The sequence below is a fragment of the Aristolochia californica genome, unplaced genomic scaffold, assembly GCF_029961685.1.
Source record: "Aristolochia californica isolate CCGP_79_NKW_82.1479 unplaced genomic scaffold, dmAriCali1.0.hap1 SCAF_12, whole genome shotgun sequence".
Classification (NCBI taxonomy): Eukaryota; Viridiplantae; Streptophyta; class Magnoliopsida; order Piperales; family Aristolochiaceae; genus Aristolochia; species Aristolochia californica.
Genome location: NW_027181793.1, coordinates 27,148,246 through 27,166,553, shown reverse-complemented (window position 1 = coordinate 27,166,553; position 18,308 = coordinate 27,148,246). Strand labels below are relative to the sequence as shown.

Genomic DNA, 18,308 nt, shown 5'->3' with positions numbered 1-18,308 from the left:
TAAAGACCAAAATTAGCTTCAGTTAATTAAGCAGTAATTAGACTCCAGAATTGACTAAAAAGGATAGCATATGAGATACAACTAGCAAATAATTTTACTGAATCCAGACAATCTTTAGGGCATATTCTTTGCTTAGAAACACAGTAAGTAAATGTTATACCTTCAACTTTGAGAGGACATCTTGGGAAGCCATTCTTTCTGCAGCTTTTTTGCTTATATTAACTGCATGTCCAGTTATTTTGGACCCATTCAATTCCACTATCGCTTTGACAGAGAAGATATTTCTATCATTCTTAGAACTTGGAAAACTTAGTCCAAAATTTTTAGATTGACAAAGCTCTCTCAGTTCTCGAATAGGACTTAATTTCTTGTGGGAAAATTTCTCGATATGTTGCAAGAAAGCAAGCAAAATCTTCCAGACACACTTTAAGTCAAACCCAGCATCGAGAAGTATAGCACCAATGCAAGATTCTACCAAGTCTCCAAGCACCTGAACCGATAAGAACAACAAAGCCAGGTAAACCATGATTATATAGAAGATATAAGACAAAGTAAACTGATGCAGTCCCAAATTAATCAAAGAGTAAGACATGGATCATGAAATGTCAAAAGGAAATGAGGTGGACCATGAACAATTTGAATAACTTGAAGAAGAATCTGAAAAGATGAGTTTTCATAAGTTAAAGCCGAGAAGATGTTCAGAAGGTGGGTTCTCAAGCATAAAAAGTTAGATTCTTCGATCTTTATATCGGGCCAACAAGTGCAAGCAGTTAATTTCCTGCACAAAAGAGTATTTTGATTATTTGTCTTTAGTTGACATAACTATTTATGACTTTATTTCTGTTTTTAAGTTCTCAGCTGATAGGTGCAGTAGTTATTAAGTTCTAAGGGGCATCTTTGTAATTTTAGAGGGGATACTTAAAATGAAACACAAAATTCACATTTTGTAAGGGAATATGAGATTGTTGGGTTTAATACCCTAATCTTAAACCTCTCCGTGACATCAGTTACAAAGTTTGAAAGAAAGTTGTTGGCTTTTCATCTCTAATCTCAATTCCTTTCAAGTTTAGGTTGGATTTGCTAAACAGGGAGCCTCTCTCCATTCCCTTCTTGTTAGGGGGATGCCTCCCTAGTTTGTCGTTTTGCTTCTTTGTTTAATAAATTCATCACTTTCTCAAAAAAAAAAAAAAAAAGTTCAGGTTGGATTAACAAACCGTATGGTAGAATTACAACAATTCTTTCTAGGTCAGAGTCCAGTTAAAATACAAACTTGCAGCATCTCTATTTCACTACAGATCTGAAGTGCAAACTTGGTCAATTGGGTGCCTTTTTAATCCATGTTGACATCATAAAGAAAAAGGGCAGAGAAGAAAAACTAGAAAAATTCCTAACAATTGTAAAGTGAAAATGAGACACAAAGGGAAAAGGGAAGTATAAAATCCCACTGAGGGAAACTTTTTTAAGGTAACAAACATATCTCAGGTATTAAAGAAACAAGAAGACAGCATTTCCAGATGATTAGACTCCATCCCAATGAAAACAGAATTATGAAAGATTAACAGCTGAAAGAACCACCATCTCAAAGGCAGAAAAGCAAACGAAATGGAAAATCTTTATTTATCAGCTATAAAGATAATGATCATGATAACAAAAAGATAGAACTGTTTGTATCATTACCTTTGGACAACTTGGCTCCTCCACCGTATCCTTTTCCTCGTCAGATAGTTGAACAAAATCACTGAACTTATTGATTGCCTTTGAGAGGCTGCATGAATTGCTGATGAGAAAAGAAGGGAAAGACAGAGATACAGCCAAATGGGCAAAGGAATTATTATTTACAGCCATAGACCTCAAATCAGTCAATTGGCCAGGATTTAGGTCTGGGTATACCGAATAGAGATATGATGTTATTAAGTAATCAAGGACAGCATCTCCAAGGAACTCCAATCTCTGAGGGAAAAAAGTTGAGGGAGTTGGGGAAGGAAAATAAAGAAAAATTAACATAAGAAAACAACAGTAGTCGGCAGTTGACTTGCATATCTGGGCTTTGATAATATCTAAGGAAAAGAGAAAATCCCCTACCTTGAACAGCTATAATAAAATCTCATACTTTTTTGTACGATGTAAATCTTTTGAAATGTGCTTTACCTGATAGCAATCTCCTGAATGTTGGTTGTGAGAAGGGTGCAGAAATGCCTGGAGAAGTAAACCTCTATGCAGAAACTTGTATTCTAACAACTTTTCTAACCTGTCCACATCTATTAAGTCCGTGACACATGTGTTACTCTCACTTGCGATATATATTTTAGAAACATCAGAAACTTTAAAATCCACTCGAATCCCAATCCATCTGAGAAAAGATTCTGCAGCTTTAAACCCACTGTCCACTATATAGGCACCAATAAGGGCTTCAACCACATCCGCAATGGTTTTCCTGTGGAGCCAATGATGATTCTTGGCGCATCTTACATTGCAATGGTTAACACTGTTTACCACTTTATTTCCTCTTGAGGCATCGATAATCTTCTCAGTATCTTTGCTGCAAATCATTGTACATGAACGTCCCAATGCATGAAATAAACATGGGTCAAACCTCTGGTCACGTATATACACCTGAAATAAAGAAACAGAAAAATCTAAGTTAGGCATAATGTTTACAAAAGTACATCACATAATTTCTCCTCGTTTTTATTATTTAGAAAAAAGCCCTATGTGTTGTATTAGTGGTGAACATCTTATTCCAAAAAGCAAAGAACACAAAGAAAACCAAAGCCACAGCCCAAGAATGTAATGATACAACAACCAGATCATGGGTAGATGTGGTAGGACCATTTACAACAAGGTGGAGGTAACCTCCTTTCTGGGGCTAGTCTATCAGCCTGGGAATTGGTTAACCATAGAGAGTGAAGTATGAAAAAAGTAAACTTATTGCAATATCTTAAGCATCTTTAAGTATGTGCCAACACTACCACGGGGGGTCCAAGTTGTTCTTGACCAGCCCACAACCACCATGGAATCTTCTTCAATTCCAGGGAACCAGAAAATCCATCACGGGATAATCCCAACCTAGAATGGAGGGGTCCAAGCTTGGGTTCAGTTTTGTCCATGATGCCAAAAGGACCCAAGTAAGAGAGGATCAAAGAATAACCTGAATCTCTAAAAAATTTACTCAGCACTACAAAACCTCAACCCAAATTGCTTTAATTTAAATCATCAATCAGCATTTCAGACAAGTAAAAAATAAAAACTTTTATGGAAGAAAAGCAAATTGATCATGCACATTGACCATAAGGTTAGGCATAGCCAGAAGTCCAAAAAGACCATACTATAGGATAACCCTACACATCACCATTCTAAAATTGTTTTTGATAACAGCAAGAGAAATAGGAATCTATTGAAAGGGCTTCCAATGGAGGCAGCAGCCCAAAACACTGAAAAACAAAAGAACCTGAAAAAAAAAAACAAGATAATGGGGGGATGTCCAAGGGGGAAAGACGACCCCACAGGAAGGTGCTGTATGGAGACCCTTACCTGGCTAGAGTATTAGCTATGCCATTTGTGCTCCATAAAGCAAACATAAAACATACTTTTTTTTTTGTCAAGGATTGCGTAGTTAAAAGATTTAAAATCATAAACTCAGCATTTACCTCAGAAAGCAATAGGAAACGTGTCTAACCTGTAAATTATTTTTGATAGCCAGTTCACGTAAATGTGAATTATTGACCATATTGGAGCGTTTCTTGGTCAATTGCCCTTCATCTTGAGACTTGTATGACAGAAAGAGGTGTCTCCCAACTGCATATTTAAGGAAAGCATCACCAAGTACTTCAAGCCGTTCAAGAGAAAAGCGCTCTAAACACTTTTCCGTTGTAAGTGCCTCTAAAATCTGCAAATATGTATATATATATTTTGTGAAAATGGTTAGAATTTCATTAAGGATAAAGAAAGAAGAATACAAGGGATGGCAGGCCCAAGCAAGGACCCATCTCAATCAAAATTACAAAAGATCAAAGATTAACAATCAATGAATATCAAATAGGAAAGAATCCCCTCGTAATAAAACCATGCAAATCCCCCTATAATCTTGCTCTTCTGAGCTTTTGATTTAATAAAATTCAGCATCATTTAAAAAAAAAAAAACATGCAAAGAAACACATGAAAAACAAAAGTACCTATCGTGAAGATTGAATTGTATAAAGTGTGAATCCATTGAACTTGAATATGACGACATATTGCAACAGCTCATCATAAATGGGAAGAAATCACTATGAAGGAATCTTTCCTGAAAAGAACCATGAAATGACCACCATAAAGTCCCCTTTGACCACAAAGGAGGCAAGAATAGCTTGACGAAACAACCATAAACAACAAAGGAGCTCTACCTCAAACGAATCACACTAACCAAAAGGGTAAAATAACTTGAATAATCTATCCTGAATGGTCACTTACAACACCTGCACCTCTAGCAGCTGCTACATTCCCTCTAGAGCTCCCACCAAAATTCAACTTAAAGCTAATTCACAAGAAGAGGCTCCCACAAAATAACAATCTCATCACAGTCATACCACCTTAAACAACCTCTCAAAGTGAATTCTGCTAAATGTATTATGGCTTATTTTGTAACAAACGAATTAATCAGGGGGCCAATGCATAGCTAAAGAGAGTGGTTAAGAGACTGAAGCTAGTTAAGAGAAAACTAAAGAGGAGAGGAAGTGCAGTTTTAGGTGATCTTTTATTTTTATTTTTTCTCAGTTTTCTTTTTACCTGGTTAAGGTAGTTCTAGGAGAGTTAGGTAAGCCAGAGGCAAGAGGGGAGAAAGATATTTAGGACATGATTTGGAGTGGGAGAAAGGGAAGAAAATGTGTCAAGAGAAAGATTGTAGAAGTGGGTCCCATTAACGAACTGGCCCTACTAAACCTATATAACCTCACATGCATAAAGAAACATTCCTAGAACTCTGGTTTATTTCTGTTCTGTGAGTAGGATAGGGTTTCCTCAAAAAACCCAAACTATCTACTGTTTAATGACATCTTGCCTTCCATACCCTTATCTAATTACATGCCAAACCACTTCCACTTCCATATTTCTCCTAGTTTCTCATAAAACAGTAGAGCTTAATTTCATATTTTTGTTAAAGGAGATCATTGTAAATATCATAGCCTACCAAGACTTTAAATTAATTCAAAAATATTAAGCTTACTTAATTTAAGAATATATATTTCTTGAATGCTAATCAAGATTTGCACAAGGGTTAAAACCTCTGCATTTCTTTTAGAAAAATGTAAATCTTTGCATACTAGCGGAATAAGAGTAAATCTATGTGAAAAAACAATGATTTTTATGAGTGTTTTCGGGGTTACAACTGAAATAAAATCACCTGGTATCAAGTTGGCTCTCCAGTCCAAACTACAACAATAAGGAACCGCATCAAATATTAGTGAAAAATCCTTACACGATTAGTAGTAACTGTGCTCCCCTCTGAAAAAGATGCTGACAACAAGTCCTTCAACTCAATCGCCACAAGCAAATTCTCAAGACGATGCATTACTGAAGGTAATAAGGACAATGAACTTCCAATTTCTTTGGAGAAATGTAATACTTTCAAAGAGCAGACTTCTGGGGGAAGCTCCACGAAGTGCTCCACCTGCTCTTGAGCTTCTGCTTTCACCAATCAAATACTTCATCAATTCTATCTAATGATGAGAATAGCAAGGACTTGAATAAGCATTTGTAAAGCCAAGGAAAAGCTAAAGGCTTAAAAAATTTACATCATACACTAGAAAATAACCAACATATGTCAAATGGTCTACATAAAATAACTGATGGAATTCCTAGAGATTCCTGGAAAAAGGCTGCTCATTGTCTCATGGAATGTTTTTTACTTTTTTTTTGGGAGGGGGGGGGGGGGGGGGGGGGGGATTCTCCAATAGCTTGTTGTTTATTCACCTTTTCCGAATCTCTAGTATTTTCTTTGCTTTTCAGTTTTTTGCCTTTTTTAAACAACTTTTTGGGCTTCCTTTCTGATCTCTTTGCTTTTTCTTTCTCCTTTCTGTAATTAAATTCCTCATTATTCAAAAATTAATACAAATAAGATGTCTAAGCAAAAAAGGTATTTTTGATTACGTTGCTTAGGAACAATCTATGGTTTCTGATTACACCAGATTTATTTGAGGGTTTTATTAAGAATAATCCCACATAGATTAATGTAAGGAAAAATTCTATGGTCATTAGTTGAGAAAATGTCTTAACTGCAGCAACCTATTTTGAGATGGAATTGGAGCCAACTCTAATATGGTATAGAGCACAACTATTCTATGGGGCCTAGTATATGTCTTGTTTTGTTCGTACCTCATTTATTGTTCATTTTTTAGGTTTGTTGTCCTTTCATGTAGATTTGGATGTGAGAGTGAATGCTAGAAGCAAAAATCGCACACATATTAATTGTCAAGAAAAAATATGTTGTTATTCATCAGGAAAAAAAATCCGCCCAGAGTCAGGATCCAGATGGTACTGGGCAGGATTGCTCGACTCCCTTTGAAGCATTGGTCTTTGGTTGGATTTTCCTTTTCTGCGGCATGTGGCCAGAGGTGGTGGGGAAAAGGTTCAGAGATTTCCAGGAAAGTGTTCTCAACAATTGTGTGGGCAGAGGGTTGAATAATGTGGGGGGTGGGGGAGGTGGCGGAGTCTGAGTATGAGAGAGGGTTGAAATGGTTGCTAGAGGGGTTCGACTGATGGTCAAGAGGGTGAGTAGGAAGTGAAGGCAAGGTTGAGGAATGACTGGAGTCTTAGGGAAACGTGAATTCATGAACTTTTGTGACAAGCTAGGCCTCATGGATATAAATTCCCCAACTTAAGGGGGAGTATGAGAAAATCAGCTCAAGGGTGTTTTGGTCATTTTACATGATCAAATATTTTATATTATGGCCCTATCTTTTTTTTTTTTAAATGATGATAATTTTATTTCAAAGAAAGGGAAGATACATCAAGAGAGGTCCTCCCCTAACAAGAGATTGAGGGGGGGGGGGGGTGCAAACTTTGCACACAAATCAACAGCCGAATTGGCTGATCTAAGAACATGAGACCAAGTACAAGAAATGACGGAAGCAATGTCCAAAATATCAAGAAAAATCTGCCAGTGACGCCATGGATGGAAGGATGAGGTGGAACACCATCCGATGACGGCCTTGGAATCTCCCTCCACAATAAGGGGACCACTGAAGCGGTCCTGAAAGATACGCAAGCCGTGAAGGAGACCAGAGAGCTCAGTAGTGGTCAAGTCAGCAATTCCAAGAGGGCAAGAATAAGAAAGTATGGCAGTGCCGCCCTAATAAAAAAATCACACCACCAAAGCCAACCAAACCCAGGTCCCCAAAAGCACTACCATCAAAACTTAGCTTATAATGTCCGGTTGGGGGGGGGGGCAGAGGGGACGGACATCTAAGCAATAATCTTCTAGTTGGTGGGGACCGGGAAACAAGAGAGGTAGGCGTATTCTTTCCGAGAGCGGATCCATGTAGAGATGAGCCCAGTGGCGGTGAAGGGGACCTCAACAGCAAAGCGGAAAGTATAGTCAAACCGTATGGATTTTCTTTCCTTCCAAAGGCACCAAGGGACGAAAGCAATGCAGGCAGCTATCAGAAGGTTGCCCAAGTTGGGAAGGTGGGTCCCAGAAGAGAGACGACACATGGTGATCAGGTCAAGTGGGATGCATAAGTTGAGACCCATACTATCAATCATGTAAGTCTACACCTTCCAGGCGAAGCCATAGTGGAGAAGAAGATGATTCACAGTTTCAGCCTCCGTCCCGCAAAAGGGGCAGAGAGGATCGGGAATGGTGTTACCGCACCTGATAAGGTTGTCTACAGTGAGGATCTTATTGCGACAAGCACTCCAAAGAAAAAAATTCACCTTGGGTGGGGCTGAGAGGCGCCAAACAAAAGCAACCGGGTGGGGGGTGGGCGACCGAGACCATCCTATAAGATGGCGGTAGGCCTAGGAGACCGAGAATCGTCCGCTATCATCAGGGAGCCAGATCATCTGGTCCGCCGTCTGAGGGCGGACAATAACACTGCCAAGACTATTAAACAGAAATGGTTTCCTCATTAGTAAAGGCGCATCTAAGGCAAAGGTTCCATGCGCCATTCCCCCAAGCGTTAGAGACAGATAGATCGCGACTGGTGGTGAGCTGAAGCAAAGGTGGATAAGACGAGGCAAGAGATCCATCGCCTGACCACCAATCCATCTAGATACATAGACTGGAGCCATCCCCAACAAAGAACCGAATGTCAGTGAGGAAAGTGGAAAACAAATGAAACACGGCCTTCCAAATGGGAGAGAGATGACGACAGTTTCCATCAGTGATCCATCTATCTCCAAGACGCCGAAGCTTGAAGGCAACCATTGGCTTTCATGAAACCCTCGAGAAAGAGTTGAGCTTCCAGAACCACTTTAGCAATAGAGCATGCCCCATTTCCTCGGTGCGCTTGATCCCGAGCCCACCCAAAGACTTTGGCTTACACACTTTGTTAAGGAATACTCCCATATGGATTAGTGAGTACAAGGATCTTGAGTTTATTAGTTGAGAAAGAGGTTTCCTAAGTTGGCTAGTCATTTTGGGATGGGCCTTGGACCCAACTTAACATGGTATCAGAGCAGCTACTCATATGTGGGCCTGTACCTAAACTATCTACTTGTAGAGCCACAAAAGATGACCTACACCTAAATTATCCACTTGTAGAGCCACAAAAGAGGTGCTACACCTAAACTGCCTACTCCTAAATTATCCACTTGTAGAACCACAAAAAGAGGGTCTACACGAGAGGGGGAGTGATAAGGAATAGTCCCACATGGATTAGTGAGTACAAGGATCTTGAGTTTATTAGTTGGGAAAGAGGTTTCCTAAGTTGGCTAGTCATTTTGGGATGGGCCTTGGACCCAACTTAACACACTTCATCCCAATTGACAAGGTGATAATGACATTCATTTCTAGTGTCACGCCACAGAAAACGTCTCTTGATCATGTCAATGCGCCGGCTAATAGAGGTGGGGCAAGCCAGGAAGGAGAGGAAGTAGTTAGGTATACCCGCAAGGCAAGAATTTAAGAGGATTAATCTACCCTCTTTGGAGAGCATCCTACCTTTCCACATGGAGAGGCGATGCTCAAGCCGTTCGATCACCAGAGCTAGCCCCATCCGGGGTCTACTGTCAGTAAGAGGGAGGCCCAAATAGTAAGTGGGAGCAATCGCAACCGGACAACCCAAAGTCTCTGCCTTGATCTGAAGCAAGGGGGGATCAATATGATATCCCATAATAGATGGCTTTCCCAACTTAACTTTCTGACTTGAAGTGATCTCAAAAAGGCCGAGAAAGGCCTTAATGTTATGGACCTGATCAAGGGTGCCAACGCCGAAGCATATGGTGTCATCCACAAACTGGAGCAAGGGGATGCCAAAACAACTCTGATAAGATACGACCTATGTTGAATTTAGAATCCCATGAATAATACCTCGAGCAAGGGGAGAGAGAGAAAAAAAGGAAAAAGAGAAGAACTCTCGGGTAGAGAGAGAAGAGAAGGAAAATAAAAGAGAGTAGAGAGAGAACATTTCACACGAGAGAGAAAAAAAAAAAATAAGAAACTTGCTTGATCAATTCTGAGTTACAATCACCTCTATTTATAGTTAAGGAGGTGATAGAGTCCATGTACAAGTAATTTTAAACTCCAAATTACATTCCAACTAGAACTCTCCAAGATAAGCCTATCATGACAAGATTACATTATCTATTTAAGAGACTAATTTAACTCAACTACAAACACCTTTTTTAAGGACGTGAATTAAGCTAGAGAGCCAACTCTTGGTCTTATCTTGTGGGTCCCATATAATCTTCCAGCTCATGTAGATAGAGATACCAGCTCGTGGTATCTTTGTTGGTCCCACTTGATCTTCAAATCTTCTATTTAATTCCAGCACATGTTCCTTATCTCTTAGCTAGAGCCACTTTGTATGAGGACTCTTGTTGACACCTCTCGAGCTCATGGTGGGTCCCACATTGTAACACTGCTCCTCAAGTTGGGGGTGAGAAAAAATCGTAGATGCCCAACTTGCTGCAAATGTTGGACAATTTTGTGAGTGACTGGTTTGGTAAGAATGTCTGCAACCTGGTTCTGTGAAGATACATGTTGGAGAGATAAGATGCTGGTAGTGAATTTTTCTCGTATGAAGTGGCAACCTATTTCTATATGCTTTGTTCTCTCAGGGAAGATTGGATTTGATGTGATGTGAATTGCAGCTTGATTGTCGCAATATAGATTCATAGGAGCTTCTTTGTAACAACTCAGTTCAGTTAGGAGAGATCTGATCCATAGGAGTTCACTGACTGTGTGTGCCATGACTCTGTATTCTGTTTCTGCACTAGACCTTGCAACTACATTTTGTTTCTTACTCCTCCATGTAACCAAGTTTCCTCCAACCATCATACAATATCCCGAAGTAGATTTTCTGTCATCTGGGGATCCGGCCCAGTCTGCATCTGAGAATCCTTTGATGTTGAAGTGTCCATGATTTTTATAGAGGAGCCCTCTTCCTGATGCTCCTTTTAGATATCGTAATATCCGTTCTAGTGCTTGCCAATGACTAAGTTGTGGTTTATGCATATATTGACTTACCACACTGACTGCATATGAAATATCTAGCCTCATTACGCAGAGATAAATAAGTCTTCCCTCCAATCTTTGATATTTTCCAACATCTACTTCTTCTCTAGTACCTGCACATAATTTTGCATTCGAGTTCATAGGAGTTTTTGCTGGCCTACATCCCAGCATTCTGGTCTCCTCCAGTAGGTCAAGGACATACTTCCTTTGAGATAATATAATTCCATGTTAGGATTGTAGTACTTCAATACCCAAAAAATATTTGAGCAGTCAGAGATCCTTGTTTTGAATTCAGTACATATCTTTTTTTTTTGTCTTTTGGATGCCCTTGGGATCACTGCCACTTATAATAATGTCATCAACATATACGGCTAGAATTACCTTGCCCTTCAATGTGTCTTTAATAAAGACGGAGTGATCTCCAGAGCATCTGTGAAATCCGGCCCATATGAGTGTTTGGCTAAATTTTTCAAACCATGCACGAGGTGACTGTTTGAGAGCATAAATAGATTTTTGTAGTCGACATACGGACTCCCCCTCAGCCACATACCTAGGTGGTTGCTGCATATAAATGTCCTCCTTTATATCCCCATTCAGAAAAACATTTTTTACATCAAGTTGATAGACCTACCAAGAAGAGTTAGCTGCTAGAGATAATAACAAACGTACCAAGTTTAATTTAGCCACTGGAGAGAAGTTTCTTCATAATCAATGTCATAACATTGTGTATAGCCTTTAGCAACAAGGCGAATTTTCAACCGAGCCACGGACCCATCCGGATTGTGTTTCACCGTAAATACCCATTTGCAACCGACGGGTTTCTTATCTGAAGGAAGGGGGACTAGAGCCCATGTCTGATTTTCATAAAGAGCTTGCTATTCTTCATCCATAACCGCCTTCCACCCTGAATGTTTGAGAGCCTCCTGATAGGATTGTAGTACATGTACGGAGGAAATAACTGATAAAAATTGACAACGAACAGGGGATAGACGATGATGAAACACAAAGTTTTTTATGGGATGAGAAGTAGAAGGCATGGTGCATGATTTGGGCTCTTTCCTAACAGCAATAGGACGAGTATCATATTCTGGGCCAAAAATAATCGGAGAAGATGGACTTACCTCGGTAGGATCTGACAACTCAGCAAGTGTGGTGTCAGCTAGTGTTTCTGGGGGCTGAGTAGTTTCTGCAGCACGGGGCACAACCGGTCGAAGAGAACCTGGTACGGAAGATAAACCTGGAGGAGCATTATCAAAATAATATGGAGTGTCTTCAAAAAATGTGACATACCGAGACACAAGTAAATGCTGAAAAGAGGGATTATAGCAAACATAACCCTTTTGTGTGCGAGAGTATCCTAAGAAGATACACTTCACAGATTTGGGATCAAGTTTATTGTGTTTTGGGGAGGAAATATGGACAAAACATTGACAGCCAAAGACTCTCAAAGGCAGTGAAAAAGGATCATCATCAGGTAATAATAGTGAGTACAAAGATTTTTTACCAAGAACAGAAGAGGGTAACCGGTTTATAAGAAAACATATGGTAAGAACTGTATGTGGCCAATAAAAATATGGAACTTTCATGGCATATAGTAAACCGCGAGCTACCTCAAGAATATGACGGTTCTTCCGTTCGGCTACACTATTTTGTTGAGGGGTGTAAGCACACGATGTCTGATGAATAATGCCATTTTCTTGACAAAACGAGTCAAGATCTTTGGATGTGTATTCTTTGGCATTATCCGACTGAAGGACTTTAATTTTCTGCCCAAACTGAGTGAGTACCATTGCATGAAAAGATTTAATTATCAATGGTATTTCAGAACGCTCTTTAAACAAAAATAACCAAGTGGTACGAGTGAAGTCATCAATTAATGTAATAAAATATTTCACGTGAGAAATGTTGAAGACACTCAAGGGTCCCCATACATCAGTATGAATTAACGAAAAAGGAGAGACACTTTTAATTTCTAGACGAGGTGAGTATGTAGACCTTTGATGTTTACTCATTTGACATGCTTCACAATGAAGGTCCGACCACGCTTTAGGGAAAAAATGATGAAGAAATTGGGTGGACGGATGTCCCAACCGGTTGTGCCATAACATTGTTTCAGTGTCACAAGTGGATGCAGTATTTATTTGTGGCACATCCAGGTAGTAGAGCCCCCCTTGTTCACGACTTCCACCAATCACCCGCTTCGTTGTAAGATCCTGAAACACACATGAAGTGGGTGAGAAAGTGATAGAGCAATTAAAATGTTTGGTGAGCTGAATAACCGATAAAAGATTCAAAGGGAAAGTAGGAACGAAAAGGATATCAGTGAGCGGAAGTGATGGTGTAACAGAAGTGGAGCCTTTCCCTTGCACTTTAGTCTGTGAACCATCAGCAATGGTAACAAATTTATGTGAAAGACATGGAGAAACTGAGTATAGAAGATGTTTGTTACATGTAAGATGCTCGGAGGTTCCTGAGTCAATTATCCAGGATGAAGAGGAGTAAGAAAACATATCTGAAGCGGTGGTGGCAGCGGTTGGTGAAGAAGTAATTGGGGAGGACCCCATCATGGTCTTCATTTTCTGGAATAGTTCATAGTCTTCATCAGTAAAAGTATGCTTTGGAGTTGTTTTGGTAGACTGCTCTACCTTTGTATCACTCACTAAGGCTTGGTTCGCCCTATTCACATTAGCTTTATAACATCTTTCACGAGAGTGGCCCAATCTACCACATATATAGCATTCTTTCAGGTGAAAGCATGTGTCTCTAGTGTAGCCATATCCCTTACAATGGGTGCATTCCTTCCCATCTGTTCGGTCAAAACCAGTCCTTCCACCTCTTCCTCTTCCTCCTCTAATCTGCCTCAGCCTCGGCCTTGGTCAAATGGTGTTCCCCTATGTCTAGAGTACATAGCAGATGACATTTCAGTAGTAGAGGGAGAAGCGTCTGGAATACGGAGAAGTGTAGCACATACATCGTCAAAAGTGGGAACCGCAGAAGAGCTAAGAAGGTGAGTCTTAGCAACTTCCAACTCAAAACCGCTCATAAAGTCAGCAAATTGCCTCATGGTTGAGGTAGTCCGAGAGGTAGGGGGAATCTTCTCATTACAAAAGCAGGTAGCATTAAAATCCCCGGCAAGGAGCCAAGGAATGGACCAGAGAGGCAGAAGGCCAGAGAGCTCATCCCAAAAGGAGCGCCGATTCTGATATCTGGTAGGCCCATAATTGCAGCAATCCCCAAGTGAATTCAGTGCATTTGTCACGCAACTTAATACCAATAGAGAAGGAACCAGTCGCATGATCTAAGCCTTCAACAACAGAGGAGTTCCAAAGAAGGAAGAGGCCACCAGAAGAACTAATAGCATTGATAGCAAGCCACTCCAAATTATTACAACCCCAAATGTCATGCATAATGGAATTAGAGGGATTTTGACATTTAGATTCTTGGAGGATAACAATAGAAGGGTGACTTCTGGAAAAAAGATTCTGAATAGTAGCACGCATTCTAGGAGATCCAATCCCACGAACATTCCAAAAGAGAATAATCATTTCTTGACATTTCTACAAACTCCTGATGTGGTCTTGCCACCTGAGAGGTTCTCATTGTAAACCACTCCCATTCTTTGAGCCAGCTCGGAGATACAACTCCATGTTTCTTCATCAAACTAGTAGCGTTCCTTCTGCAGAGGCAGGTAGAGTTGCCAGTTTCTGTCATCCGACGGTAGGAGGCAAAGGTCCCCATGAGCCATTTCCCATGGCTGGCGGGGAGGGCCACTAGGCTCCCCCAAAAAGGGGGGGGGGGGGGGATGGGCTTGGGCAGCAAAGTGGCTACGATGCTGGTAGGTGGCAAGACCAGGGGGTGATCTAGTAACAGGGCGCCTAGGCTGACTGGTCACAGACGAGGGTGATGATGTTAGGAGGGGGTGTGGGAGACAGTGGATGCTGTGAGGGAGGAGGGGAGGAGGAGGTATTTCGGATGTGTTCTGGTTGAAGAGGGGGGTCATGGGGATGGTTATAAAGGAGTGAAAGTGGGAGAATCGGGTTGTTGTAGGTATGTGAGGTGCTGGCAGCCGCCCCAAGCGAGGGAGCCACAGGGTGGGAAAGGAGGGGGCCAAATGTCAGGGGGAGAGGGGGATCCTGGTATCGATTCGATGCCAGGTAAGGGGTAGGGGTGTCAATGCGGTGGGGGGTTAGGTGCTGATGGTGATGGTGAGGTAGGCAATCTGGACATAGGGGCAGAAGGCTGTCCGGGGGGTCGGTGACAGTAGGGGGGGTGGGGGCGTCTGCTGACCAGGTACAGGGCCATTACTGCTTGTGCTGGGAAAGGAGACAGTCTCCCACAAGTTTTCCAAAGGAGATACCAAGCCAGAGGTGGGATTGACAAGCGTCAAGACGCAAGAAGGTCATCCCAGAGTGAATGCGGCTGGAGTTGATGAAGGGTCTGGCTTGGTCGAGTCGTTGACGATCAGCCGTGTTGCTGTCCAGTCTGACCAATGTACCAAAGCAGCTGGCAATGAGGCTGAAGATGCTGTTGTCCCAGAGTTCTAGCGAGAGGCCCGTAATCTGAACCCACTAACCGAGGCCTCAGTGATGCAAGGTAGGGCTCCAGTCACGAACTGAAGCAATGGGGGTAGAGATTGCAATCCGAGTTGCCATCCAGCGGCCATCAGTTGAGTGAAAGGTGACTATCCATTCGCCCGGGCAGAGGTATGATGCCAAAGGGTTGTAGGTCAGGCACATGTGGCCCTGAAACCAATCTGATATGAGCTGGCCCTTAGCTGGTGGCGTGTTGGAAGAGACCAAGGCAGCACAGAGAAGGCGATCAAAACCATGGCGAATTAGGTTTGGAGGTATTGAAATGGTTTCATGATTTAGTGGGGGGGAGGGGGATTTGAGTTTTGTGGAGCTGGGGAGGAAAGGGAAGGAGTAGGGGCTGGGACTGATTTCTGGGCCAGGGAGTCTATCGGATTGGGAATGGGGCAAGGGTTGGTGGGGGCGTTTTTTCTGGGTTGTCGGGTTTGGGAGTAAAGGGGGGTAGTCTGGTCAAGGAGGGTATATGGCGGTGGAAGAAAATGGCAGATGGCGCGGACTAGCTAACTCCAGCCGAAGCCAGAGTTGGTTGTTTCTGGGATGGTTATACGGGCCATGGTTGCAGAGTCTCTGTGTTGCAAAATTTTACATTCGACATGGTTTGCTCGGTGAACCGTACGAAAATATTACCTCCAGGGCCCGGACCAGAGCTCTCTGGTTCTGAGCGACGATCTCATATCTTCAACAGTAGTTGTCGAGAAGGCAATTAGGAAAGAAGCGCCGGCCAACAGAGGAACAATGATGAAGCACGTCGCTCTCCAGTTTCTACAGCAATACGGACATTTTCAGCATTTCAAACGTTCACCCGAGTGATCGTGACAGCCGTAGGACCAAAAATGAAGTGGAATGGAGTCGCAGAGCCACGGGGAAGTCGTCTTCTTCAGCTCCAGCGGTGAATAGTGGTCCAACCGGAGTCGCAGGTCGTTGGATCACTGCTCGAGCTGTCCTCTCTGGTATCACTTTCGGAGGCACCAGAAGAGGGACAGAGGGGGAGTTGTACGGCGTCAGGAGGCCTTCAGGTTTCCTCTGCAGGAGTTGCAGGTTATCGCCTGCTGTGGGAAGAGCGGAGAAGAGAAGCTTTCCACCTTCTGGATCGTCATCGGAGGTGAGGGTCCAGATCGGAAGGAGTTTCTGATTGGGAGTTGCGGTTTAACCTACCTCTTCCTCTTCCCAAAAGATCTCGGGTAGATCTATTTCGACGAGCAGTAGGAGAGATCGTCGACTCGACACAACGACTCGCCGGTTGTCGTCGTTGTGGCTCGCCGATAGGGGTGGCATCGAGCCGAGCCGAGGCCGAACCTGCTTATGTTCGAGCCGAGCCAAGGCCGAACCTGCTTATGTTCGAGCCGAGCTTGATTTAAATATTTTGAGCTGAGCCGAGCCTCGAGCCTAAAATTGTTATCGAGCTCGAGCCCAACGAGTTCGAGCCGAGCTTCGAGCCGAAACATACATTTAAAACTTTTCAAAAAATATATATCGAATAAAATGTATATAAAATTATGCATATATTTTACATAAAATTGGGCATAACCTATATATATAATACGTGTATAAGATTGGGCATAACCTCTACTTAAAATTGAGCATAATCTATATATATAATACTTGTATAAAATTCGGCATGACCTTTACTTAAAATTGGGCATAATCAATATACATAATACCTGCATAAACACTCCATAAACACTCCATAAAATTGTCTATACATTCCATAAACACTCCATGAAATTGTTTATACACTCCATAAAATAGTCTAAACACTCCATACACTGCATAACATTATAAATAAACTCCATAAAATAATCAAACACAACAAGATTAAATGAAATATCACTATCAATTTACAATCACCCAAATAAAAATTATAAATCCTTTAAATAAAATCCAATTACTATTAGAGACTTACTAGAAAATTACAAGAAATATTTTAAATTTTTCTTAGGAAAGTTAAATGGACCTCTTATTGCCTTTTCTAAGGAAATAAATAAAAATTAATAATTAATCTAATATATTATTATACTTATCGATAAATTTTTAATCACATAAAATGTCAAACACAAAATTGCTATGAAAATTGCCTCATGCTCAAAGTATTATATCATCAACTGTCAAATACTTATGCAAAATTTTTCTATGTGGTTTTCTAACCCATCTTGGCAAGAAAATCTTACTTAGAAGATTATATGATTTTTTAAAAAGAATTTATAATTAGAAAAATATTTTGAAAAAACATGAGGCACTAATGGTCCCTATATTTCTACTAAAGATGTCTTTTCAACATTTATTGAAAAAACCACTAATAGTCTCTAGAAACGTATTTCTACTAAAATATCTTTTCAATTTCTTTAAGAGCCATGATGAAGGGACAAAGAGTTTTTTTTCCCTGTTTATGATCTCACACGTAGGGGTGGCTTTGAATAAATTATATATAAAATTATGCATATATTTTTAAAAAATATAATGATAGGGGAGGTTTAGGATTGAATTTCAATAATGGATTAAAATGCACCAATATTAATCTTTTTTACTCCAATTGTTGTCTAGCTTGTTTTATGATTTTTGAATCTGGCCATAATATATTATGGCCTCCTTAGTGCCCCTAGATGAAAATTTATATTCTAGGAAAAACTAAAAATATTTTTCCTATAATACATATTCCCAAAAAAACCTTTAAATAAAATCTTATTACTATTAGTGACTGATTAGAAAATTACAAGAAATATTTTAAAATTTTCTTAGGAAAGTTAAATGGACCTTTTATTATCTCTTCTAGGGAAATAAAAAAAAAAATCATCAATCTAATATATTATTATACTTATCGATAAATTTTTAATTAAATAAAATATCAAACACAAAATTGCAATGAAAATTGTTTCATGCTAAAAGTATTATAGCATCAACTGTTAAATACTTATTCAAAAATTTTCTATACAGTTTTCTACCCCATCTTGGTACGAAAATCTTACTTCGAAAATTATATATTTTTTAATAAAAAATTTCAATCAGAAAAATGTTTAAAAAAAATGAGACACTAATAGTTTATAGAAACTTATTTCTATAAAATTTATTTT

The 18,308-nt window shown here is 40.5% G+C and overlaps 1 protein-coding gene across 2 annotated transcripts in view; it reads right to left on the bottom strand.

Moving 5' to 3' along the window:
• The window catches only part of LOC137947035 (endoribonuclease Dicer homolog 4-like), a 68,408-nt gene that overhangs the window by 5,599 nt on the left and 44,501 nt on the right, over positions 1-18,308 (bottom strand). For both annotated transcript variants that reach the window (XM_068793326.1, XM_068793327.1), the window contains 5 exons: positions 5,453-5,658; positions 3,677-3,886; positions 2,149-2,613; positions 1,678-1,950; positions 161-490 (listed from right to left, as the gene is read on the bottom strand). In XM_068793326.1, the coding sequence (XP_068649427.1) occupies positions 161-490; positions 1,678-1,950; positions 2,149-2,613; positions 3,677-3,886; positions 5,453-5,658 (1,484 nt within the window). The remainder of the gene's footprint in view (positions 1-160; positions 491-1,677; positions 1,951-2,148; positions 2,614-3,676; positions 3,887-5,452; positions 5,659-18,308) is intronic.